Source organism: Oncorhynchus kisutch, linkage group LG8 (assembly GCF_002021735.2).
Source record: "Oncorhynchus kisutch isolate 150728-3 linkage group LG8, Okis_V2, whole genome shotgun sequence".
In the NCBI taxonomy this organism is placed as follows: domain Eukaryota; kingdom Metazoa; phylum Chordata; class Actinopteri; order Salmoniformes; family Salmonidae; genus Oncorhynchus; species Oncorhynchus kisutch.
This window is the reverse complement of record NC_034181.2, coordinates 52,820,361-52,843,304: the sequence shown is the minus strand read 5'-3', so window position 1 is coordinate 52,843,304 and position 22,944 is coordinate 52,820,361. Positions and strand designations below refer to the sequence as shown.

The 22,944-nt window shown below is 41.6% G+C and overlaps 1 protein-coding gene across 1 annotated transcript; it reads right to left on the bottom strand.

Moving 5' to 3' along the window:
* Nucleotides 1–213: 213 nt before the first annotated feature.
* LOC109895303 (photoreceptor cilium actin regulator) lies at nt 214–7,775 on the bottom strand. Its single transcript, XM_031830546.1, has 2 exons — nt 4,027–7,775; nt 214–1,577 (listed from the first exon to the last, which is right to left on the bottom strand). The coding sequence occupies exons 1-2, from the start codon at nt 7,371–7,373 to the stop codon at nt 1,460–1,462; spliced, it is 3,465 nt and encodes a 1,154-aa protein (XP_031686406.1). The 5' UTR covers nt 7,374–7,775; the 3' UTR covers nt 214–1,459.
* Nucleotides 7,776–22,944: the final 15,169 nt, after the last annotated feature.

Sequence of the window (22,944 nt, the reverse complement as noted above, 5' to 3'; positions counted from 1 at the left end):
CTATGCTTTATCTTGGCCAGGTCACAGTTGCAAATGAGAACTTGTTCTCAACTAGCCTACCTGGTTAAATAAAGGTGAAATACCTGTGTAATGATCATGCTGTTGAATCAGCTTTTTGATATGCCACACCTGTCAAGTGGATGGATTCAAAGGCGAAAAGCTCACTAACAGGGATGTAAAGGAATGTCTGCACAAAATCTGAGAGAAATAAGCTTTTTGTGTGTATGGAAATTTCTGGCATCTTTTATTTCAGCTCATGAAACATGGGACCAACACTTACATGTATATTTTTGTTCAGTATAAATGCATATCCCCATTCAAATGGTTGGCATGCAGATGCTGCATGGACTTGTCAACGGTAAAACTTGAAGAATTATCATTCATGATTAACAGTGAGAAATGTTAAGGGAGGATGACCACGAAAATGTGTTTGTAAAGTAGAGGTATAGAAACACATGTACAAAACGTGATTCGTATCTTCAGCTCTGGGGAAAAGGTATCCAGGTACAGGACAGGATGGTTTCATATACAGATCCACAGCCTCTGCTTAATTTTATTAGGCTTCTTTTAGGATGAAAAATAATTGTCCCAATGCAAATTTGCATGATAGCTAAGTAAGATATCTGCCACACAATTGTTTTCTGAATATGTGAATGTGACTGAAATGTTCTGAGAAAAGCAATAACAAGTAGATTTTATTCTGTGAAAATGAAATGCATTACAGTATGGGTTTGAGTCCAAAGTCAAAGTTGTGCATGTATGAACATTTGTATAGGGAAACATGAAGGTTAAAAAAACAACAGAAATACATTGACAAACCAAAATAGGAAAGATGGAGATCAACATTTGATAATGTAAATATGTCAGAGTTTATAAAACATTTCCCCAACTGAAAATAAAGAAATCTCAAATAGCTGGCTATGATTACACATATTTCATATTTCCTTCATTGTAATTTTGTTTGATAATCACACTTTATAGTTAATAATAACCAAATGTATGTAAATTATGCACCATCCTTAAGTGCAAATTAAATAGTCTTATTCCATGTTTTTTTTATCTGTATCAAAGGCAAAACATTTATCTTTCAGTGACCATGTACTGTATGTCTGGAAGGAACTGTACATTATGATTGTTTTAAGTGTACTGTATGTGGAACAAATTGGTAAACATAAGTATTTGTGTGCATTTGTGTTTATATAAATTGTATTTTTATTTTGCACGCACATACACATACAAACACACGAATGCACACACAAACAAACCGCATCGAAAAGAAAAGAACGTAATAGATAAAACGTCTCTGAAGAAAATTAAAGGGAGGAGTAGGTAGTGGTACCACCCGGTAAAGAAGCTTTCTTGAATTAGCACTTGCTCTCTTCCCAGTGTAAACAAAATCTTAATTCCTCTGTTTATCCGTAATCTGGCTTGGTCTTCTACCAACCAGGCCCCTCATTCATTATGTAAGGCCCTGACCCACGATGCACAGGTCCGGGTGCGAAGCAGAGTGGGCATTCCCTCTGAAATCTGATTTGCTGTCCCATGACTCGTCTTCTCTGCTTGGCTCGTCCTCCAGCCTATGGGAGTAAAGCGAAGAAGTGGTTTGAGGATTAGAGAAATGGGACAGGTGTGTCAGCAACCATTTAGCACCGGCTAAAAGAAGCTACCGTGAGTCATAAAGAAGTGATTAGCTAGTTTTGCCTACTATAGTCTACATGGAGACAAATAGACGGCATACAAAACCCCAGTGTTATGATTTCCCAGAGGCAAGATCAGAATAAAGAACACAGAAATACCGTAAAATACATTGTAATTAAAAATGGCACGGTCAGGGTACTTGAATTATTTTGTAATGCTATTTTATATTTAGCATCAGTTTTGTATCTGCTGTAATCTCCTTACGGCTCTTCCATTTTTAATACAAAGCTCCCCTCTCTCCTCTCCTTGACCTTATTTCACCCTGCCCTCTCACCCTCTCTTTATCTTTTACAACTTCAAGCCTTACAGAAAACACTGCACTTTGAGTGTCTTGTAATTTTGACGGCCATATTGGACATTGAACTCAAGTGACAATGGTTATATATAATCTTCAACCATAATTTCTTCTCATAGCTCAATGAAACCAGTAGGAGTCAGGAAAAAAAAATAATGATGTGCTCATAGTGTCTTAATTATACATTAAATTAGCCCTCTATTATTTTTTTAATCAGACTGAATTCACAAAAAGAGTCAAGGCTGCACTTTGAAATACCATTGCAATGATTAAATACTTCCTCTAATCATATGTTCAACTTCAGTAATGAGATAAAATAATAAAGGTGAAAATCTGAAGTGGAAATCTTAACTTCTTTAACATGCCCACAATTAGCTGACTTAGACGTCCTTCAGTGATTTTTCCTGTTGAAAAGCGATATCCCAAGTATACAGTAAAGTACACACACAAAAGGGTAAAAAAAAACATGTTTTGAGTAAAATAGTTATTTTTAGCCATCTGCAAACTTCAAAAAGTAGGGCATTCAGGGACTTGGTCCGATGAGAATTTGTGATGTCATCTGCCTTTTTTTTTTGCCCATTCAGGGACAAAATGAACTTTTTACATTTCTGTTTTTACAGGATTTTTGTTACATTTTACATACTGTACATGGTATGTTTTTACACAGTTAAATAACAAAGACAAGGGGCAATTGAAAGCCACCCCACCTCCTAGCCCTACATTGCCTTTTGTGAATTAAATCAGGTGTTAAATGAGGTGAAAAGGAGACTGGAGTACGAGGCATAGATCTGGGGAAGGGTACCAAAAAATGTCTGCAGCATTGAAGGTGGCCTCCGTCATTCTTAAATGGAAGAAGTTTAGAACCACCAAGTCTCCTCCTAGAGCTGGCTGTCCAGCCAAACTGAGCAATCGGGGGAGAAGGGCCATGGTCACTGACAGAGTTCCTCTGTGGAGATGAGAGAAACTTCCAGAAGGACAATCATCTCTGCAGCACTTTACCATAAAGGCCTGATTGGTGGAGTGATCAGACGGAAGCCACACCTCAGTAAAAGGCACATGACAGCCCTCTTGGAGCTTGCCTAAAGGCAACTAAAGGAATCTCAGACCATGGGAAACAAGATTCTCTGATCTGATGAAACCAAGATGGAAGCTTTTGGCTTGAATGATACCGTCACGTCTGGAGGAACCCTGGCACCATCCCTACGGTGAAGCATGTTGGTGGCAGCATCATGCTGTGAGGATGTTTTTCAGTGGCAGGGACTGAGAGACTAGTCAGGATCGAGGAAAATATGAACAGATCAAAGTACAGAGAGATCCATGATGAAAACCTGCTACAGAGTGCTCAGGACCTCAGACTGGGGTGAAGGTTCACCTTCCAACAGGACAATGACCGTAAGCACACAGCCAAAACAATGCAGGTGTGGCTTTGGGACAAGTCTCTGAATGTCCTTGAGTGGCCCAGCCAGAGCCCGGACTTAAACCTGATCGAACATCTCTGGAGAGACCTGAAAATAGCTGCGCATCAACACTCCTAATCCAACCCGACAGAGCTTGAGAGGATCCGTAGAGAGGAAAACCTCCCCAAATACAGGTGTGCCAAACTTGTAGTGTCATACCCAAGCAGACTCGAGGCTGTAATCGCTGTCAAAGGTGCTTCAACAAAGTACTGAGTAAAGAGTCTGAATACTTATATAAATGTGATATTTCAGTTATGCTAGAAACACAATTCCATTACACACTTGTTTGTAACAGGACAAATATAAGCAAATTATTATTTAGAGGATGATAATCACATTATGAAAACAGTGAATTATCTTGGTTCATATCGTTTCCTTCTTAGTGATCCTATACTGTGCTACAGTGGGGAGGGAGTGTTGACTACAAAGACAGTGACAAGAGGCTTTCCCCTGTAAAAAAAATACACATTGCAACACCCTTAATCATGGGCATGTATTTCATTTGCAAGGCAATTAATTAGCATTATTTTGCGTTTTGAAAGAGAGATTTAGACACAGGGAAACATTGACACTCACCCGTGTATGCTGATGGCCGGCTCACTCCCACAAGTCTCTGCAAATGAGACGATGGGTGCCCTGGACGGCAGGCTTAGACTGGGCCTCCTGTCCGAGTGGCTGCGTCGGATGAAAGGCTTGGGTCCTCGCACAGACGTAGGCAGCCTACCACGATTTCCCCAGGAAAGCGGGACAACACTACCACTGATGGAGGCCCAAGTCTGGGGGGGGCAGGGTACTGGGCAAGGCTGGGCCTCAAACAGTGAGGACGAGGCTGGGCAGAAAACAGAGCGAGCGTTACTGATCACCTGAGGGATAGCTGAAGCACCTGGGCTAGAGTCCTTGCTGCAGTTCTCACGTTTCCATCTTTGTACCCTTGGGGACGTTGGTGGTGAGGGTGCCTTGAAAGAATGTGTGGAGTCAGAAGAGCTGGAGTTTGGGGTCAATACTTTTCTTGAGGCAGGTGGGCTTGGAAGTCTTTTCTGAAGTGGTGGTGGAGTGGGAAGTTTGCGAATGGCCGGAGGGCTGTTTGTGGAAGGGGGCATAGGCTGCTTTCTCAAAGTGGTGGGACTGGGTAATCTTCGATGCAAGCCACTTGGGGTTGAAGGCGTGGAAGGCAGCATTCGGATTCTAGATACAGGCGGGGTGGCAGGTGGTTGGCTACTGATGGTTGAAGTGGGAGGCACTGTCTCAGAAGGACTGTCATCTCCCTGTCTCCCTCCTGATGCTGCTCGATTGGGAGAGGACCTTCTGGGCACAGCATGACCTTTCTCAATAGGAGACTCTGAGGAGTGTTGCAAGTGGATGATTTTTCTAGCTTGCTTGTAGAGAGTGGCCGCCTCCTCTGTCTCAGGGTCTACCTCCAGCTGACGCTCATCGTGGCTAACTCTGGAACTAGCAGAGATATCCCGCCTTACAGTCCGGGCAGGAAACATGCTGCTAGAACCCTGGGGCAGGTTGCCTCTGCTGGGTAGGACTGACACAGAACGCATGGAGGCACGCATCTTCTGAGATGTTGTAGCCCTCTTGGGAACAGGGGATCGACCTCTACTTGCAATCCCATCATCTACATCGCTAACTGTGAGGCTCTGTGCACCTTCAAAGGAATTGTCCATCAAGACCTCAAGAGGAGGGGGTGGCAGACTTTCAAGGTCCAAATCATATGTCCTACAACTGCTGACCCCACTGCTCATTATGGCTTCAATGTCACCTACTCCAGGCATAACGTGAACACCACACTTTCGAACCCCTTTAAGAGGCCCCAACACTTTGGATGCCTCTTGTTTGGGCTCTTCCACCCCCTGGCTGAAGGTGTCAATCAGTCTTTTGACAGAATTCCTTCCCCGAAACAGTCCTGAGCATGGACGATGTGACAATGGAGGGCTAGGGGGTGGGGTGGCTTTCAATGGCCCCAATGTAGGGCTAGGTGGTGGGGTGGCTTTCAACGGCCCCTTGGTGCTTTTCTTGTCTTTCTTTTTCTTTTCCTCCTCAATGTCCTTGCCTGCCCTGTGTTCCCCAGAGTCATGCTTCATAAGCCCTGCAATGTCCTGGATTGGAAGAATGTTGTTGTTCCTCTGTAGGGTGGGGCACAGACGATTGGATGCTGGGGACGTCACAGAATCTCCTGGGTTCTGTTTAGTGAGACCTGCCTTGGTATTCCCCTCCATCCTACCTTTGCTCATCCTCTCTAGCCTCTGACTAAGATCCTTCTGTGTCCTCTCTAGTTCAATCAGTGTTGGATCTTCACCTTTGCTGCGAACGGATTCTGCAGACTGTGAACGGTGCTCTTTAGGAACAGGGGTCTTTTTAATTTCCCTCCGTACAGAGGCTGCTCGTTGTGGCCTTTTTGGTGATCCCCCCTCTGTCCACTGGCACCTGGTCTTGGGGCTGTCTGTTGGTTTAGTTTTGGCACTGTCACGTTGTGAGGGAACAAATCGAATCCGACCACTTATGGCATCTTTCATTTTCAGGGTCATTTCCACATTTTGAGGGTTTTCTATGCGCTTGGGTACCAGGCGACAAGGTTGCTGGTTAGGACCAGATAGTGAAGCGTTAGATCGCATCCTGCCACCTTGTCCCTCTTCTTCTCCCTCATCACCCTGCTCCTCACCATCGTCTAAGGAGGCAGATCCTTTATCCATTATGGTGCACACTGAGTCTATGGAGTTTAGGGAGTTGCTGTGGCTCACTTTCTTAATAAACGTTTGCCTTGGTGCCCCTTGCTGGACTGGGCTAGTATTAATGCCAAAAGGACTGTGAGTGGTTCGGCTGGACCCAGTGGACTCACAGCTTTCACAACGGAGTCGTCTTTCAGACCCAGCTAGTGACTCGCTTTCAGCCCCAATTCCACTGTCCTCACTGAACAATCCAGAGTCCTCTGGTCCGGGCTTACGAAGTGAGGCAGCCTCAATACGAGTCAGCAATTGCATCAGTCTTGTCTCCGCGGCATGCTTGGCTTTTAATTTATCCTCCAGCAGCTCAGAGACAGAGGTAAAGTACTCAGCTGCCTCCTCCAAGGCAGAGTCCCCAATGCCACCCACAGACTGGCCCACATTTTGCATCCTTTGAGTGGTATACTGAAGTAGCTGCTGCAAGAGATCTGGTGGAGGCTCAGCATTGATGGAACCAGATTTGAGAGGGGGAGAACTGGATAGGTTTTTCATTGGGCTTGGCCAGGCAAGATGCTCCCCATTGTCCTTCAGAAGCCTTTCACCCTCGTCTGCCATTTCCTCCAGCCCTCGGTTGATTTCCTCGTAGCGCATAGCCATGAAGGTCAGCATTGGCTGCACAGACATCTGGGTCTGGGTTGCTTGGTCCAGTAGCCCCAGTAGAATCTCATATTTTCTGATACTTGGGTTTAAAAAGGCATAAGCAGCCTGGTGGGCTTTCACTAAAGGTTCCGGAAAGTCAACTTTCTGCTCCACAAGGGGAGCTTTTTTCTCCTTCTCTTTCTTTTTAGCTGACTTGACTCCTTTAGCATTTTTCTTTGGCTTTCGTCCACCCTTTTTGTCAGCCATATCTTGCTTGTCTCCTTGTTTCTCTTTTCCATGTTGCCCTGTCTTATCTGTCTCTTGAGTCCCCACTCTTTTATCCAGGATGACCCCCTCTGGAACCAACTCAGTCAGGGAGGGTCTCCTTTTCTGTGGGGTTGAAGGTGCTTCCTTCTGAACAGATTGGGTCTGCTCAGCCAGTCTCCTTTCCCCATCTCTCCTCTCCCAAGTGTCTCCTGTTCCAGAGGAGCCTCCACTCCCTCCACAATCAGACTGGGACTCCCCTATGCTCTCTTTGCCCACTGGTAGTAGTGTCCTGCCCCTCCCAAAGGTGGCATGAGCCACAAAATTGTTACCTTTAGATGGGGAGCATCCCATTGCAGCTGCTCAATTGATGTTTATATCCTGAGGGAACAAGATCTTGGCGAAATTCCCACAAATCCGGAAGGAAAGAAACCTCCACAAATGAAAGAAAATAATAGCCAAGGCCCTTAGCTACAAGCTGCAGCTGTCATTTTCAAATAGCTCCAATCCCCGAGAGAGTCATTGAGTCTGTCAGGTTCTTTATCCTTACAAAAAATACATCAACCAACACAAAACAGCGACAAATCCACAAATCCAATGGACAAATCCATTTTGAGTGTCCCATTTTCTCGCCTATCATACATAGGCTACAATGACATATCCGCATACCTGTTTTCATGTTTTTCTGTTGATTCCCTTTGCATAACGTCAACATCTCACAGCTTGTCCTATGGAACAACAGCCCTGTCTGTGTACCTTGTAGAGGACGAGCAGCTGAAAGGATTAGATAGGCTTTTAGTGAACTCCACAGTATGCACATATGGCACCTTAATAAAGCAAAGAAAAACTCACACACTTCTAAGACCTTAAGCTCATTAAGGTAATCACGGCTGCCTTCAGGTGGCTTTTTATAGAACACACAACAATATCTCTGTTTAGTGTCCCAGTCAAACTCAATGGACTGCCAAAGGATATCGTATATACACTACCAAGTAACATGGACTGAATGCTCAAAATCAACTCCTACATTCTTATTGTTATATCAACTATTACAAGTGAATAAATTGTGTGGTTTTCAATTGAACTCCAACTCAAAAACTTTGATCATGCACATCATTATGCAATCAAGAATTGGGTGTGTTTGTAAAATAAGGCTACTCATCACAAGGATAATAACCATAAAATATTGCTTCATACTAGACTCATCAAGTTGAATCTTTCCACTGCCATGTATTATCACAATGATACTGACACTGAAGTTAACAATTTGCCGGAGTGCTGAGGTCATGCTGGCTGTCAGACACCGAGAACATCCCATTGTTCCACAGGTTGATAGTGCTCTTTCATTGCATTTGTTCCCCTGTTTACATCGTTGGCTGTTACTGTAAATGTTAGTGTGGTCATTGTACTGTTGTAGATCTTATCCATTCATATTTTAAATAAAATTACATTTATTATGTTACATTCTTTTTTGTGATTCTCTACCCATTGATCCCAGTATATGCGCTTGCTTAGTCATGGATGATTTTTGCGAATTTATTTGAATAATAAGTAACTTCAGAATCACGTAAACCATTATAACTACGGTGACAAAACGGTCTGCTATGATGTTTTCGATTAAACCTCAAGTAGAGATTGCGGTAACACTATCTTAAGTGTACATTAACCTTAACGTAACTAAATAGTATTTATGTATTAATAAAGTAGTAGAAGTGTAATTACTATGTAAATACTATAAGTACAAGCGTTTAGCGGTATAGGTTATTACACAAGTGGAACAAGGACATGTAATTACAAATCTGCTTGTCAGAGGTTATTCCACATGTGTAATTACTCATTATTTTTTACGTAATTTCAAGATGCATTGTTCCAAATGTAACTAAGATGTTCTGTATTTACACTTGTGTAGAACGATGTTAACAATGCATCCTATTATGTAACCTTGTTACATGTAACTACATAAATCACTAGCACCAAAATAAGATAGACTAGGACTAGTGGTGTTGGAAGGCCAGTAGGAGGCACTCTTTCCTCTGGTCTAAAAAATATCCGAATGCCCTGTGTAGGGTGCCGTCTTTCGGATGGGACGTTAAATGGGTGTCCTGACTCTCTGTGGTCATTAAAGATCCCATGGCACTTATTGTAAGAGTAGTGGTGTTAACCCCGGTGTCCTGGCTAAATTCCCAATCCGTAATTTTCATCATAGGTACACTTCAACTATGACAGACAAAATGAGAAAAAAATCCAGAAAATCACATTGTAGGATTTTTTATGAATTTATTTGCAAATTATGGTGGAAAATAAGTATTTGGTCAATAACAAAAGTTTCTCAATACTTTGTTATATACCCTTTGTTGGCAACGACAGAGGTCAAATATCTTCAAGGTTTCCACACACTGTTACTGGTATTTTGGCCCATTCCTCCATGCAGATCTCCTCTAGATCATTGATGTTTTGGGGCTGTTGCTGGGCAACACGGACTTTCAATTCCCTCCAAAGATTTTCTATGGGGTTGACATCTGGAGACTGGCTAGGCCACTCCAGGACCTTGAAATACTTCTTACAAAGCCACTCCTTCATTGCCTGGGCGGTGTGTTTGGGTTCATTGTCATGCTGAAAGACCCAGCCACGTTTCATCTTCAATGCCCTTGATGATGGAGGTTTTCACTCAAAATCTCACGATACATGGCCCCATTCATTTTTTCCTTAAAGGGACCAGGACGACTGATCCGTGTTGCAGAAAAACAGCCCAAAAGCATGATGTTTCCACCGCCATGCTTCACAGTAGGTATAGTGTTCTTTGGATATTCTCTAGCAAACTTCAGATGGGCCTGGACATGTACTGGCTTAAGCAGGGGGACACGTCTGGCACTGCAGGATTTGAGTCCCTGGTGGCGTAGTGTCTTACTGATGGTAGTCTTTGTTACTTTGGTCCCAGCTCTCTGCAGGTCATTCACTAGGTCCCCCCGTGTGGTTCTGGGATTTTTGCTCACCGTTCTTGTGATCTTTTTGACCCCACGGGGTGAGATCTTGCGTGGAGCCCCAGATCGAGGGAGATTATCAGTGGTCTTGTATGTCTTCCATTTCAGTTGATCCTACCCATCCCGGATCCGGCATCGTGACTACAGGCTCAGCTCATTACCATAACGCAAAATGCGAAAAAATATTCTTAGAAATATTTAACCTCCACACCTATACAAGTCCAATAGCTCAAATGAAAGATAAACACCTTGTTCATCTACCCAGCAAGTCAGATTTCTAAAATGTTTTACGGCGAAAACACACCACACATTTATATTAGACCACCACCGAAACAAAAGACAAGAGGCGGCCATTTTGTCCCAGAAAATATAAACTTATAAAAGCAGGATTCAAATATAAATCATTCACTAACCTTTTGAAAATCTTCATCAGATGACAGTAATAGGACATGTTACACAGTACATTTTTTTTTTCAATAATATGCTATTTATATCCATAAATCTCTGTTTACAATGACATTTTTGAAAAATGCTACTCAAATGTCCGGAGAAATTATGATAGCTCCGACAGATAACGTCAGATAACAAGCAATACACATGACTAAATATACATGTTCTACATATAGTTACAAAGATACACTTCTTCTTAATGCAACCGCTGTGTTACATTTATTTTAACGTTACAGAATTCGTTCACTAGGCTATAATATGAGGCGGCGCTCAGATATTAGCTGTATGTCTCCTCTACGTTTGGAGAGCACAGAAACCCAAAATGAACCACATAAATATTCCCTTACCTTTGATGTTCTTCGATCAGAAGACGTGGAAGGAGTTATACTTACCCAATACATCGTTTGGTTTCAAGTTGTGTGTCTCTGTATTAGCATATGCCAACAGCTTCAGCTGAAATGCACCCAAAATGACTTCTGGTCCCGCACTCTTGCGCATCAAAACTTCAAAATTACATATTATATGTCGACTAAACTGGTCAAACTAAGTGCAGAATCGAGCTTTAGGATGTTTTAATCATGTAAAACAAAGATCAGCGCTAACAGACAAACCGAAGTCAATTGGTGCTTCATGGAAAAAGTGGCCGACGGGCGCAATAGAGTGCATGTATTTTTGCGTGACCCGAATGTTTTAGCCCGCCAAAGGACGGGGTCGCGCTAGATTCTAACAAAGAACGCGTCATTTGAAAGCAGACATCGCGCTGAACACATAGAAACTGTTCCTGGATCCGTAGCTGGTTGGGAAGGGTGGAGGCGATGACGTCAAAGTTGTCCCAACTTTTGTTGCCAACAGGGTGTTTGGAAGAAAGGCTGCCCTGGGAGTTCTGCTTTACATACAGACATAATTTAAACGGTTTCAGAAACTTTAGAGTGTTTTCTATTCAATAATAATTATTATCTGCATATATTAGCTCAAGAGGTTAATAATTGCTCCCACAGTTGATTTCTTCAAACCAAACTGCTTACCTATTGCAGATTCAGTCTTCCCAGCCTGGTGCAGGTCTACAATTTTGTTTCTGGTGTCTTTTGACAGCTCTTTGGTCTTGGCCATAGTGGAGTTTGGAGTATGACTGTTTGAGGTTGTGGACAGGTGTCTTTTATACTGATAACACGTTCAAACAGGTGCCATTAATACAGGTAACGAGTGGAGGACAGAGGAGCCTCTTAAAGAAGTTACAGGTCTGTGAGAGCCAGAAATCTTGCTTGTTTGTAGGTGACCAAATACTTATTTTCCAACATAACTTGCAAATAAATTCATAAAAAATCCTACCATGTGATTTTCTCGATTTTTTTCCTCATTTTGTCTGTCATAGTTGAAGTGTACCTATGATAAATTACAGGCCTCTCATCTTTTTAAGTGGGAGAACTTGCACAACTGGTGGCTGACTAAATACTTTTTTGCCCCACTGTAACTACATAAGTCACTACCACCTAAATAAAGCAGGCTAGGACTCTGTCAGCTGTTGTAACATTGCGCCATGATTGGCTCAGTGTTCTGTCACTCATGGGGACACTACGTCACCGCCAAGTCTAAGGGTAGAGCTAAAAAATTCTAGCCCCTTGGGTGCTGCCATAGCGTTACATTAGAAGTGCCCATCCAAGAAGACTCAAAGTCAACGGCCACAGATAAAATTATATGAAATCACATTATGGTAGCTTTGATTGGACTGTCAATGTCATACTTTCAATATCTTAGCTAGCAGTCATCATCATGAACCAAGTCAACAATCTACTGGCAAATCGTTTTTAAACCTTGTCATATGAAGAGAAATAATGAAGATGGGAAACTGGGAAAATATGTTTTGAACTTTCATCCAACTCTGAAATGTAAATCAGGAACTCAGGCCTTTTTCTAGAGCTACGACCTGAAGATCACTGACGACATCATGATTCGAGTTGTCTTGAAAGCACCATAAATCCAGAGAATGCCCGACTTTGATGACAAAATTTGCCCAGGAAGGCCCTCAACGCCAGCTTCCTGTCCAAGTGAGCACAGTGCAACAAGATGAGCCCACAAATGTCTTGTATGCTGCTGCATAAATGATGGAATATGCCATGGAGATACTGTATGTATATTGTAGCTAAGGAAGTAATACTAAGTGTATATTGTGTAGTAAGCTGTTAGTAGCCCATTTAACTCACCCAAATAATTCTGTCTAATTTCACCTACTGTTCTGACTTGGTGGTGTACATGTTGCCTATAATCTGTTTTTGAGAAATGTAATCATTGAATATTGTAAGAGCTTTCATTGTCTGCTTATATGCCCCCTTTTATTTATCCTACGGTTCTGACATGGCGTACACTGGGAGAACACTGTAAGAATGACTCATGTTCTGAATTCTGTCACTGTACATTTCAAAAGTGCTTAAATTAAATTGTTATATTGACTACGTCCGTCCTAGCTTACTCATTAATGTCTTAATCGAAATTACGGATTACCTCTTATCCGGTTGTCATCCCCTTCTGCCAGGCCTGGGCAAAGGCCGGCCCCAGGGCCAGATGCGACCCGTGACCTGATTCAATACGGCCCGTGGAATCATTCTCAGATCACATAAAGAATTTGCGATAGTAAAGTTTTGAAAAAAGTATTTGTTATTCAAATTAAATCCCAATGAATACTCGCCTTTGTGTAATGATTTAACTCCCACCACTTGACATCGAAATATTTTTGTATTGTGGCATCAGGGAAAGCTGTGTGCTTAGTGTGCAAAGACAGCTTTCGCTGTCTTGAAATACTACAACTTGTCCTGACACTTACAGACGAAGCATGCATAGAATTATATGAATATGACAAATGCTTTCTCAGTTGCAAAAGCAGCAAGGACCTTTCACAAAACTGCACTCAGCAAACGACCAAGTTGTGAGAGCTGGCTATGCACTGTCCCACAAAATTGCTAAACATAGCAAGCTATTCGTTGAGGGTGAATTGCCCTGACAAGAAAGAGCTGTTTGAAAATGTTTCCCTGTCGAAACAAAGTGACACGGCGTGGTGAGGACATCGCAGAGAATATGGAACAACAGTTGAAAGACAAGGCAAAGGATTTCACATACAGCGTTTTTCCTATTTTGTTGCATTACAACCTGTCATTTAAATGGATTTTTATTTGGATTTAATGTAATGGACATACACAAAATAGTCCAAATTGGTGAAGTGAAATGAAAAAATTACAAGTTACAAAAAATGCTAAACTGAAAAGTGGTGTGTGCATATGTATTTACCCCCTTTCATATGAAGCCCCTAAATGTGATCTGGTGCAACCAATTACCTTCAGAAGTCACATAATTAGTTAAATAAATTCCACCTGTGTGCAATCTAAATGTCACATGATCTGTCACATGATCTCAGTATATATACACCTGTTCTGAAAGGCCCCAGAGTCTGCAACACCACTAAGCAAGGGGAACCACCAAGCAAGAGGCACCATGAAGACCAAGGAGCTCTCCAAACAAGTCACGGACAAAGTTGTGGAGAAGTACAGATCAGGGTTGGGTTTTAAAAAATATCCAAAACTTTGAACATCCCTCGGAGCACCATTAAAACCATATAAAAACCATTTTTATATGTGCCATATAAAAATATGGCACATCAACAAACCTGCCAAGAGAGGGCCGCCCACCAAATCTCACGGACCAGGCAAGGAGGGTATTAATCAGAGAGGCAACAAAGAGACCAAAGATAACTCTGAAGGAGCTGCAAAGCTCCACCGCCGGAGATTGGAGTATCTGTCCATCGGACCACTTTAAGCCGTACACTCCACAGAGCTGGGATTTACAGAAGAGTGTCCAGAAAAAAGCCATTGCTTAAATAAAAGGCATGTGTGAGACACCCCAAACATATGGAAGAAGGTACTCTGGTCAGATGAGACTAAAATTGATATTTTTGGCCATCAAGGAAAATACTATGTACGGCGCAAACCCAACAGCTCTCATCACCCCGAGAACACCATCCCCATGTTTTTCATTGGCAAGGACTTGGAGACTGGTCAGAATTGAAGGAATGATGGATGGCGTTAAATACAGGGAAATTCTTGAGGGAAACCTGTTTCAGTCTTCCAGAGATTTGAGACTGCGACGGAGGTTCACCTTCCAGAAGCACAATGACACTAAGCATACTGCTAAAGCAACACTCGACTGGTTTAAGGGGAAACATTTAAATGTCTTGGAATGGCCTAGTCAAAGCGCAGACCTTAATCCAATTGAGAATCTGTGGTATGACTTAAAGATTGATGCACACCAGCGGAACCCAACCAACTTGAAGGAGTTGGAATAGTTTTGCCTTGAAGAATGGGCAAAAATCCCAGTGGCTAGATGTGCCAAGCTTATAGAGACATACCCCCAAGAGACTTGCAGCTGTAATTGCTGCAAAAGGTGGATCTACAAAGTATTGACTTAGGGGTGTGAATAGTTATGCACGCTCAAGTTCTCTGTTGTTTTGTCTTGTTTCTTGTTTGTTACACATTAACAAATATGTTGCATCTTCAAAGTGGTAGGCTTGTTGTGTAAATCAAATGATACCCCCCCCAAAACATATTTTAATTCCAGGTTGTAATGCAACAAAATAGGAAAAATGCCAAGGGGGTGAATACTTTTGCAAGCCACTGTACTTTTCGCTCTGTGTAGTCCATTGCATGTTTAATAAGGAAAGTACCTACCAAAAGGAAAACATGGATGAGTCATACACATGATATACGATTCTGTCCCCCCACACTAAACGCGATCACGACAAGCATTCTAAAATATCAAAACAAACTCTGAACCAATGATATTAATTTGGCAACAGGTTTATGGCAATTTAGCTAGTTAGCTTGCACTTGCTAGCTAATTTGTCCTATTTAGCTAACTTGCTGTTGCTAGCTAATTTGTCCTGAGATATAAACATTGAGTGGTTATGTGGGTGCTCGCGGGCAGTGTGGGTTCAATCATTTAAGAACATAGACTTCTAAAATTACTTTGCGACGCGAGTGGTGCGGTCAGCCTGTAAGTGATGTTCTTTTCATCACTTACAGGCTGATAATTCCCGTGACAATTTCACTGTTTAGCTAATCAAATTAAAACATTAATTTGAATGACCTTTGGGTACCTTGTTAACAACGTTTCAGAAATGGCTAAGAAAACGTTGTAATCTGCTTACCTTACAGATCACAAAGTCAGCAAATTTCCACTCCATTCATATGTAAATCTGTTGGATTCAAATAGTGGCTTGTCTAGCTGTCATGTTTTTATTTTAACCTGCCCTTCCCTTATCTACACTGAAAAAATATCATTTTATTAGTACTCTATTCTGATTTTTTTTCTATCTCGCATAGCTTATAAGTACACCCTTGTGGTTGAATGTATATGTATCTATTATAGGTCCCAGGATACAACAATGAATAATGCCTAACAAATAAATACCATCAAAGGATACCTTACAATAATGAACAGCTGTGAAAAGCAACCTGGCAATATTTTAACTTCTCCGATATAGGGGGCGCTCTTTTAATTTTTGGATAAAAAAACGTTCCCGTTTTAAACAAGCTGTTTTGTCACGAAAAGATGCTCGACTATAATATAATTAATATAATTATATAATATAATTGACAGCTTTGGAAAGAAAACACTTTGACGTTTCCAAAACTGTAAAGATATTGTCTGAGTGCCACAGAACTAATGCTACAGGCGAAACCAAGATGACATTTCATACAGGAAGTGCCCCAGATTTTGAATGCGCTGTGTTCCAATGTCTCCTTATATGGCTGTGAATGTGCCAGGAATGAGCCTACACTTTGTGTCGTTTCCCCAAGGTGTCTGCAGCATTGTGACGTATTTGTAGGCATATCATTGGAAGATTGACCATAAGAGACTACATTTACCAGGTGCCCGCTTGGTGTCCTCCATCGAAATTATTGCGTAATCTCCAGCTGCGTGCATTTTTCCATTTGGTTCAGAGGAGAAACCAAACTGCCATGAATGATTTATCATCGAATAGATATGTGAAAAACACCTTGAGGATTGATTCTAAACAACTTTTGCCATGTTTCTGTCGATATTATGGAGTTAATTTGGAAAAAAGATTGGCGTTGTAATGACTGAATTTGTTGTTTTTTTTCACCAAATGTGATGAACAAAACGGAGCGATTTCTCCTACACAAATACTATTTTTGGAAAAAATGAACATTTGCTATCTAACTGAGTCTCCTCATTGAAAACATCCGAAGTTCTTCAAAGTAAATTATTTTATTTGAATGCTTTTCTTGTTTTTGTGAAAATGTTGCCTGCTGACTGCTAGGCTTAATGCTATGCTAGCTATCAATACTCTTACACAAATGCTTGTGTAGCTATGGATGAAAAGCATATTTTGAAAATCTGAGATGACAGTGTTAACAAAAGGCTAAGCTTGTGAGCCGATATTTATTTCATTTCATTTTCGATTTTCATGAATAGGTAACGTTGCGTTATGGTAATGAGCTTGAGGCTTAGATGTCCTAACCGACTTGCCAAAACTATAGTTTGCTAACAAGAAATTTGTGGAGTGGTTGAAAAACTAGTTTTAGTGACTCCAACCTAAGTGTATGTAAACTTCTGACTTCAACTCTGTATAGAGTGGCTATCCCTCTTTCACACTGTGCTAAATAAAGCCAGTTTGTTATTTAGAATGATTCATTTCTGTTTAACAGGGAGAGAAAACAAAAGCACAACGTGTCTATTTTTCAAGTGTAATTCCCCCATTGTATTTACCCAAGTTCTCTCTTAACTCCAGGACCACTGAGTTTTTTTTTGTTTGTTGCCTAATGCAGGACTCTAATACCAGAGAAGAGAGACTCTCAGACTGAAAACACTGCCATTAATTCACGAAAAGACAGTCAATTTGTACCACAGTTTAGACTGCCGATAGATCAGCATTCTACCTCCCCCTTGTGATGGAATGCGAGGAGGCCACCATCTACCACTAATGGTTGCGGCATAAGATCAAAACTATTAAAGGAAGAACCACTGTACACAGTGAAACCTCTTCAAGTTACAATATTTTCGTTATCACTTTTATACAATTTTCACAAAATATACATTAATTTCCCATATTCCATCACTCATGAATCCGGTTGCTAGAAATATTGTCCCAGTGTTCACTTTTGGACTGTTGAAAATATTTGAGACAGAAATTCCTATCTCACTACTAAAGGGTAGAGAGAGAAAGTTTCTCTCATTTAGTGATTTACAGGTTATGACCGGGCATGAGGCGTCATAAGACCTCCACATCAATCCCCCTACGGGTGAGAGAGGTCTGGTGGATGTTGATCCATTGTAACTTGATCTTTGGATCCTCACAGGAGAGTCATGCCAGCATGATATGCCAGCATGGGGTGGAGGGGCAAGACCATGCAGGATCTTAAAGATAACTCTTAAATCTACATACTTCTTGAAGCTAGCCAGACTAAATATCAAATCAAATCAAATGTATTTATAAAGCCCTTCTTACATCAGCTGATGTCACAAAGTGCTGTATGGAAATCAAGCCTAAAACCCCAAACAGCAAGAAATGCAGGTGTAGAAGCACATGGCTAGGAAAAACTCCATAGAAAGGCCAGAACCTAGGAAGAAACCTATGAGGGGTGTCCAGTCCTCTTCTGGCTGTGCCGGGTGTAGATTATAACAGAACATGGCCAAGATGTTCAAATGTTCATAGATGACCAGCAGGGTCAAATAATAATAAACACAGTGGTTGACGAGGGTGCAACAGGTCAGCACCTCAGGAGTAACTGTCAGTTGGCTTTTCATAGCCGATCATTCAGAGCATCTCTACTCCTCCTGCTGTCTCCAGAGAGTTGAAACAGCAGATCTGGGACAGGTAGCACGTCTGGTGAACTGGTCATGGTTCCATAACCGCAGGCAGAACAGTTGAAACTGGAGCAGCAGCACGGCCAGGTGGACTGGGGACAGCAAGGAGTCATCAAGCAAGGTAGTCCTGAGGCATGGTCCTAGGGCTCAGGTCCTCCGAGAGAGGGAAAGAGAGAAAATACTTAAATTCACGCAGGACACCGGATAAGACAAGAGAAATACTCCATACATAAGACTGACCCTAGCCTCCTGACAAACTACTGCAGCATAAATACTGGAGGCTGAGACAGGAGGGGTTAGGAGACACCGTTGCCCCATGTTGACGATACCGCCAGACAGGGCTAAACAGGCAGGATATAACCCCACCCACTTGCCAAAGCACAGCCCCCAGACCACTAGAGGGATATCTCCAACCACCAACTTACCATCCTGATACAAGGCCGAGTGTAGCCCACAAAGATCTCCGCCACGGCACAACCTATGGAGGGGGCAACCCAGACAGGAAGATCATGTCAGTGACTCAACCCCCTCAACGCACTCCTCCTAGGGAGGGCATGTAAGAGCACCAGTAAGTGAATCAGCCCCTGTAATAGGGTTAGAGGCAGAGAATCCCCGTGGAAAGAGGGGAACCGGCGAGGCAGAGATAGCAATGGGGGTTCGTTGCTCCAGTGCCTTTCCGTTCACCTTCACACTCCTGGGCCAGACTACACTCAATCATAAGACCTACTGAAGAGAGGAGTCTTCAATAAAGACTTAAAGGTTGAGACCAAGTCTGAGTCTCTCACATGGGTAGGCAGACCATTCCATACAAATTGAGCTCTATAGGAGAAAGCACTGCCTCCAGCTGTTTGCTTAAATAAATTGTTTGTAAATTATATGACAATGGTGGTAACTGTTTGGTTTGTTATCAAAAATCTTAAGTGTTTGTTTGTAGAGTGATTCAATTAGTTTCAGAATAATAGCTCCTGCTTGTGACCCGCATGTGAGCCAATATCTTAGATGTGAGAAGATCATAGCATGCATATATAGTTTGGCTCCATCCAGGCAAAGGAAAGGTTTTTATAAACACAAAGTTTGATAATCCAAACTTGATCGTGTTAACCACCTTCACATGTTTCTTAAATGTCAAGTTGGAGTCCAAAATGACGCCGAGAGACCTGAAGTTAGACACAACTTTCAGATAACAAAAACAGCTATTTGGAAAGAATCAATGGATTTCTTAGAGAATAACATACAAACAGTCTTGTCTATACACAAATGCAGGCAAAATGTGTTAGTCATCCATTTAGAACCATGTACCATAGTGTCACGATCGTCGTATGGAGTACACCAAAGCGCAGCGTGGTGTGAATCCATTATTTTATTGAATGACGAAGAACACTTAAACAAAAACCGAACGTGACGATATGCCAATGAGTGCAGACACAGGCCACAACACAGACAATATCCCACAAACTACCTAAATATGGTTCCCAATCAGAGACAACGACAAACACCTTCCACTGATTGAGAACCATATCAGGCCAACACACATAGAAATAGACAAACTAGACATCCAAAGAATGCCCACTCCTATCACACCCTGACCAAACAAAACATAGAAACAAACAACGCAAATCATGGTCAGAGTGTGACACACAGCTTCAGTTAACTTGTTAATAACTTCAGGGGACACATTAAGGGAGGATAGTTTGAAAAGAAGGACCTCATGATTCACAGTATCAAAGGCATTTTTAAGATCCAAAAAGACGTGCTGACGTCACCACCTATATCCAGTTTAGATTTAAACCACTCCAGAAAAGAGCAATTGGCTGTTTCGGTAGAATGGTTAGTTCTGAATCCACTTTGCATTTGATGTATGTAGTTGCCCTAAATGAGGTGATCAGTCAGATGATCAGCCACCCATCTTTCCGCAACTTTTGATAGCACTGGAAGAATTTAATAAAGGTATCACTGCAGCAGACTTCCTGGCATTGGGGGAGAACCCATACTTGATGGACAGATTGCCACTATTGTACATCTAGTTAATCAGAGAATATTTGTGTCTCTTTAGGAATACAGTGTCTAGATCACATACATATTTTGTTCTAGAGCTCCTGAAGAAGCTAATAATACTGTTAACTGCTGAAGCTGAGATTTCAGGAATTCAGAATATTGGGAGTGGGAACTATGGTCTTTGTTGAAAATCTTTTAGCCAGTTCCTTGACAGAGTCAACAAAAAAATGGTTAATGATGGTGGATATGAAATTTGAGTGTTGAATTAGAATCCCAATAACCTTTTAATTCAGGATGTTTTTGGGACTTTTCAGCTCCTCTCTCTGTTAGTTTGAGATTTTCCCAAATCACTTTGTCATTTCATTTGCTACATTGATCACTCTAAGAAAGAACTCTGCTTTTGCTTTTTTATTTCCTTACCACCTTGTTTTTCACTGCTGTAAATATATGTATGTCATCATTCTGACCAGACTTCAATGCTTTTTTCAAGGAAAGATCACTTTCTCTCATCAGCCTCCAGAGGTCCTCATTGAGCCATGGTAAGGAGGTTTTCCATGTAAGCTTACATTGAAATTTCCTAGTAATGGTAAAAGAGGTATCCACTTTGTCAATAGCTGACAGAAATGTTCTGTATCCAGACTGGGTCTTTATTGCTTAACAGATCAGACCAGTCAATTTGACTAAAAACTGCATCGTAGTTACTCTGCTCACTTTTGGGATTTAATTTTTATCGTACTGATGCACATTAACATGGTTCTTAAATGTCTTTTTAGTGAGCTTTCTAAGCACCAATGTAACATTGTGGTCAAATATGCCAGCTAGTAAGTTACTGGACTTAGTTATTCGATCAGGTCTGTTAGTAAACACCAGACCCATTTGAGTGTGGGATGACTGTGTTACTCAGTTTGGACCTTGTATTATTTGAGTCAGGTTGAAATAGTCTGATCTCTGAGTTTTTTCCTGCAAGTTTTGTTTTCCCAGTTTATATTGAAATTGCCCATGAAGATGATCTCCTTATGATCACATTCTTTAAGCATGGCATTTGGATGGTCATTAAACAAGATATCAGATGTTGGTGGTCGATATAATCCAAAAATAGTGAGACATATGAGGGGAGAGGAAGACATTCAGCCCCAAACATTCAAGGTCATTGACATGTTTCCATATGATACGATTGAAAGTTATCTTTCATGTACATATGCAATCAACCCCCTCTGCCCTCTCCCCTGTCCCTCCATACATGAAGGACCCTTTTCGGTATTCGATGAGAATCTCCATATTGCAAATGTACGGTCCCTTACTAGGCCTAATGGGCTGTTAGCCCAGAGACAAGATGGCATTGAGGCCTCAACGCTTAAGTTAAGGCCATTTTTCTGGGATTCAAGGTCAAAAACGAAAATAGAGCACTAATTTGACTGTTTCACGTCAAAGTACATGAACCTACGGTGTCAGGAAAAAAGAACCAGCCTTTTATTTATCGTAATTTACGAGAAATCGAACAATGTACAATTGGTGACGGTCAAAGAAATGTTTTTTTTTTTCAAAAGTTACAGATCCAGTTGCGGCATGTTAAGGTGGGTTTCGGAGCTCTACATGATTTCTGTTATTTTCTGAAATAACACACACTCATTCAACCCTCTGTAAATAAGTCAGTTCTTAATGTAAAGACTTAAAACTCTGTAAGAGCAGACCTCAATGAGGATATGTGTTTACGTTCAGCTTCCTGTGCCTTAAATTGTTGTCATAGGGGCTGTTTCGAAGGGTTAAAGAGGCCAGATGCTTCCAAAACTTCATATGTGTGATTAGGCAACCCTCATGAACTGTAAATCAGTCATTTCTCACAACAGGTGTCAAAGGAAAATCTCTCTCTCTCTCACACACACACACAGCTAGGAGGGAGTGACACAGTGTGGGTCGTAAAGACACACAGAGCCTGCAATGGCATCACCATAATCTCTAGGCCTTGCCATGTTCAACAAGACAACCCACTTGACCGTAGCTCACTCGGTCTGACCGCAGTGACCATGAAAAAAAGTAGTCTCATGTAGCAGGCTTGGTCTGTGCAAAAATGTAATCTCATGTAGCTCACTCGGTCTGACCACAGGGACCATGTAAAAAAGTTGTCTCATCAATGTGATTGTTTTTAATGGGAAAAGAGAGGAGCTGACAGTATGGGAGCAGTTGGGGGAGTGTTTTCTATAAATATAATGTATTTGACTACAGGCTGACAAGCAGAGTAGGGGCCTCATCTATGTGAGCATTCTTAATTAAACAAAAAAAACAGAGTTTGACCATGTGCTGAGGTGGGGGAGTGTTTTAATGAGAAGAGTCATCTTTTCTAATAGACTGCATTTCACTTTGTGCTGACAAGCAGAGGAGGAGTGCAGGGAGTGGTAAAGAGGAGATTCTAGAGTGGTGAGGAGTGGTCTCATGTGTGTTTATAAGTATCAATTAAGCAGCCTGAAGCATTGTACTTTCTGTATTGCTTAAGGGAATGTGTTAATGTTTTTATTTAGTGTTATTTCACTTTTCAATAGTATAGAATAGTATAGATGGGTCCAGTGCGCTCATGTCCACTTTGCTATAAGGTTGTGATTGGCTTCAGTCAGTACCTTAGGTATGTA

What these genes read in the sequence shown, in the direction of transcription:
- LOC109895303 (XM_031830546.1), bottom strand. Translation starts at nt 7,373, where the DNA reads ATGGGATGCTCCCCATCTAAAGGTAACAATTTTGTGGCTCATGCCACC. An exon ending in CCGGCCATCAGCATACACGG is followed by an intron (nt 1,578 to 4,026) that starts GTGAGTGTCAAT and finishes TTACTCCCATAG; the next exon opens with GCTGGAGGACGAGCCAAGCA.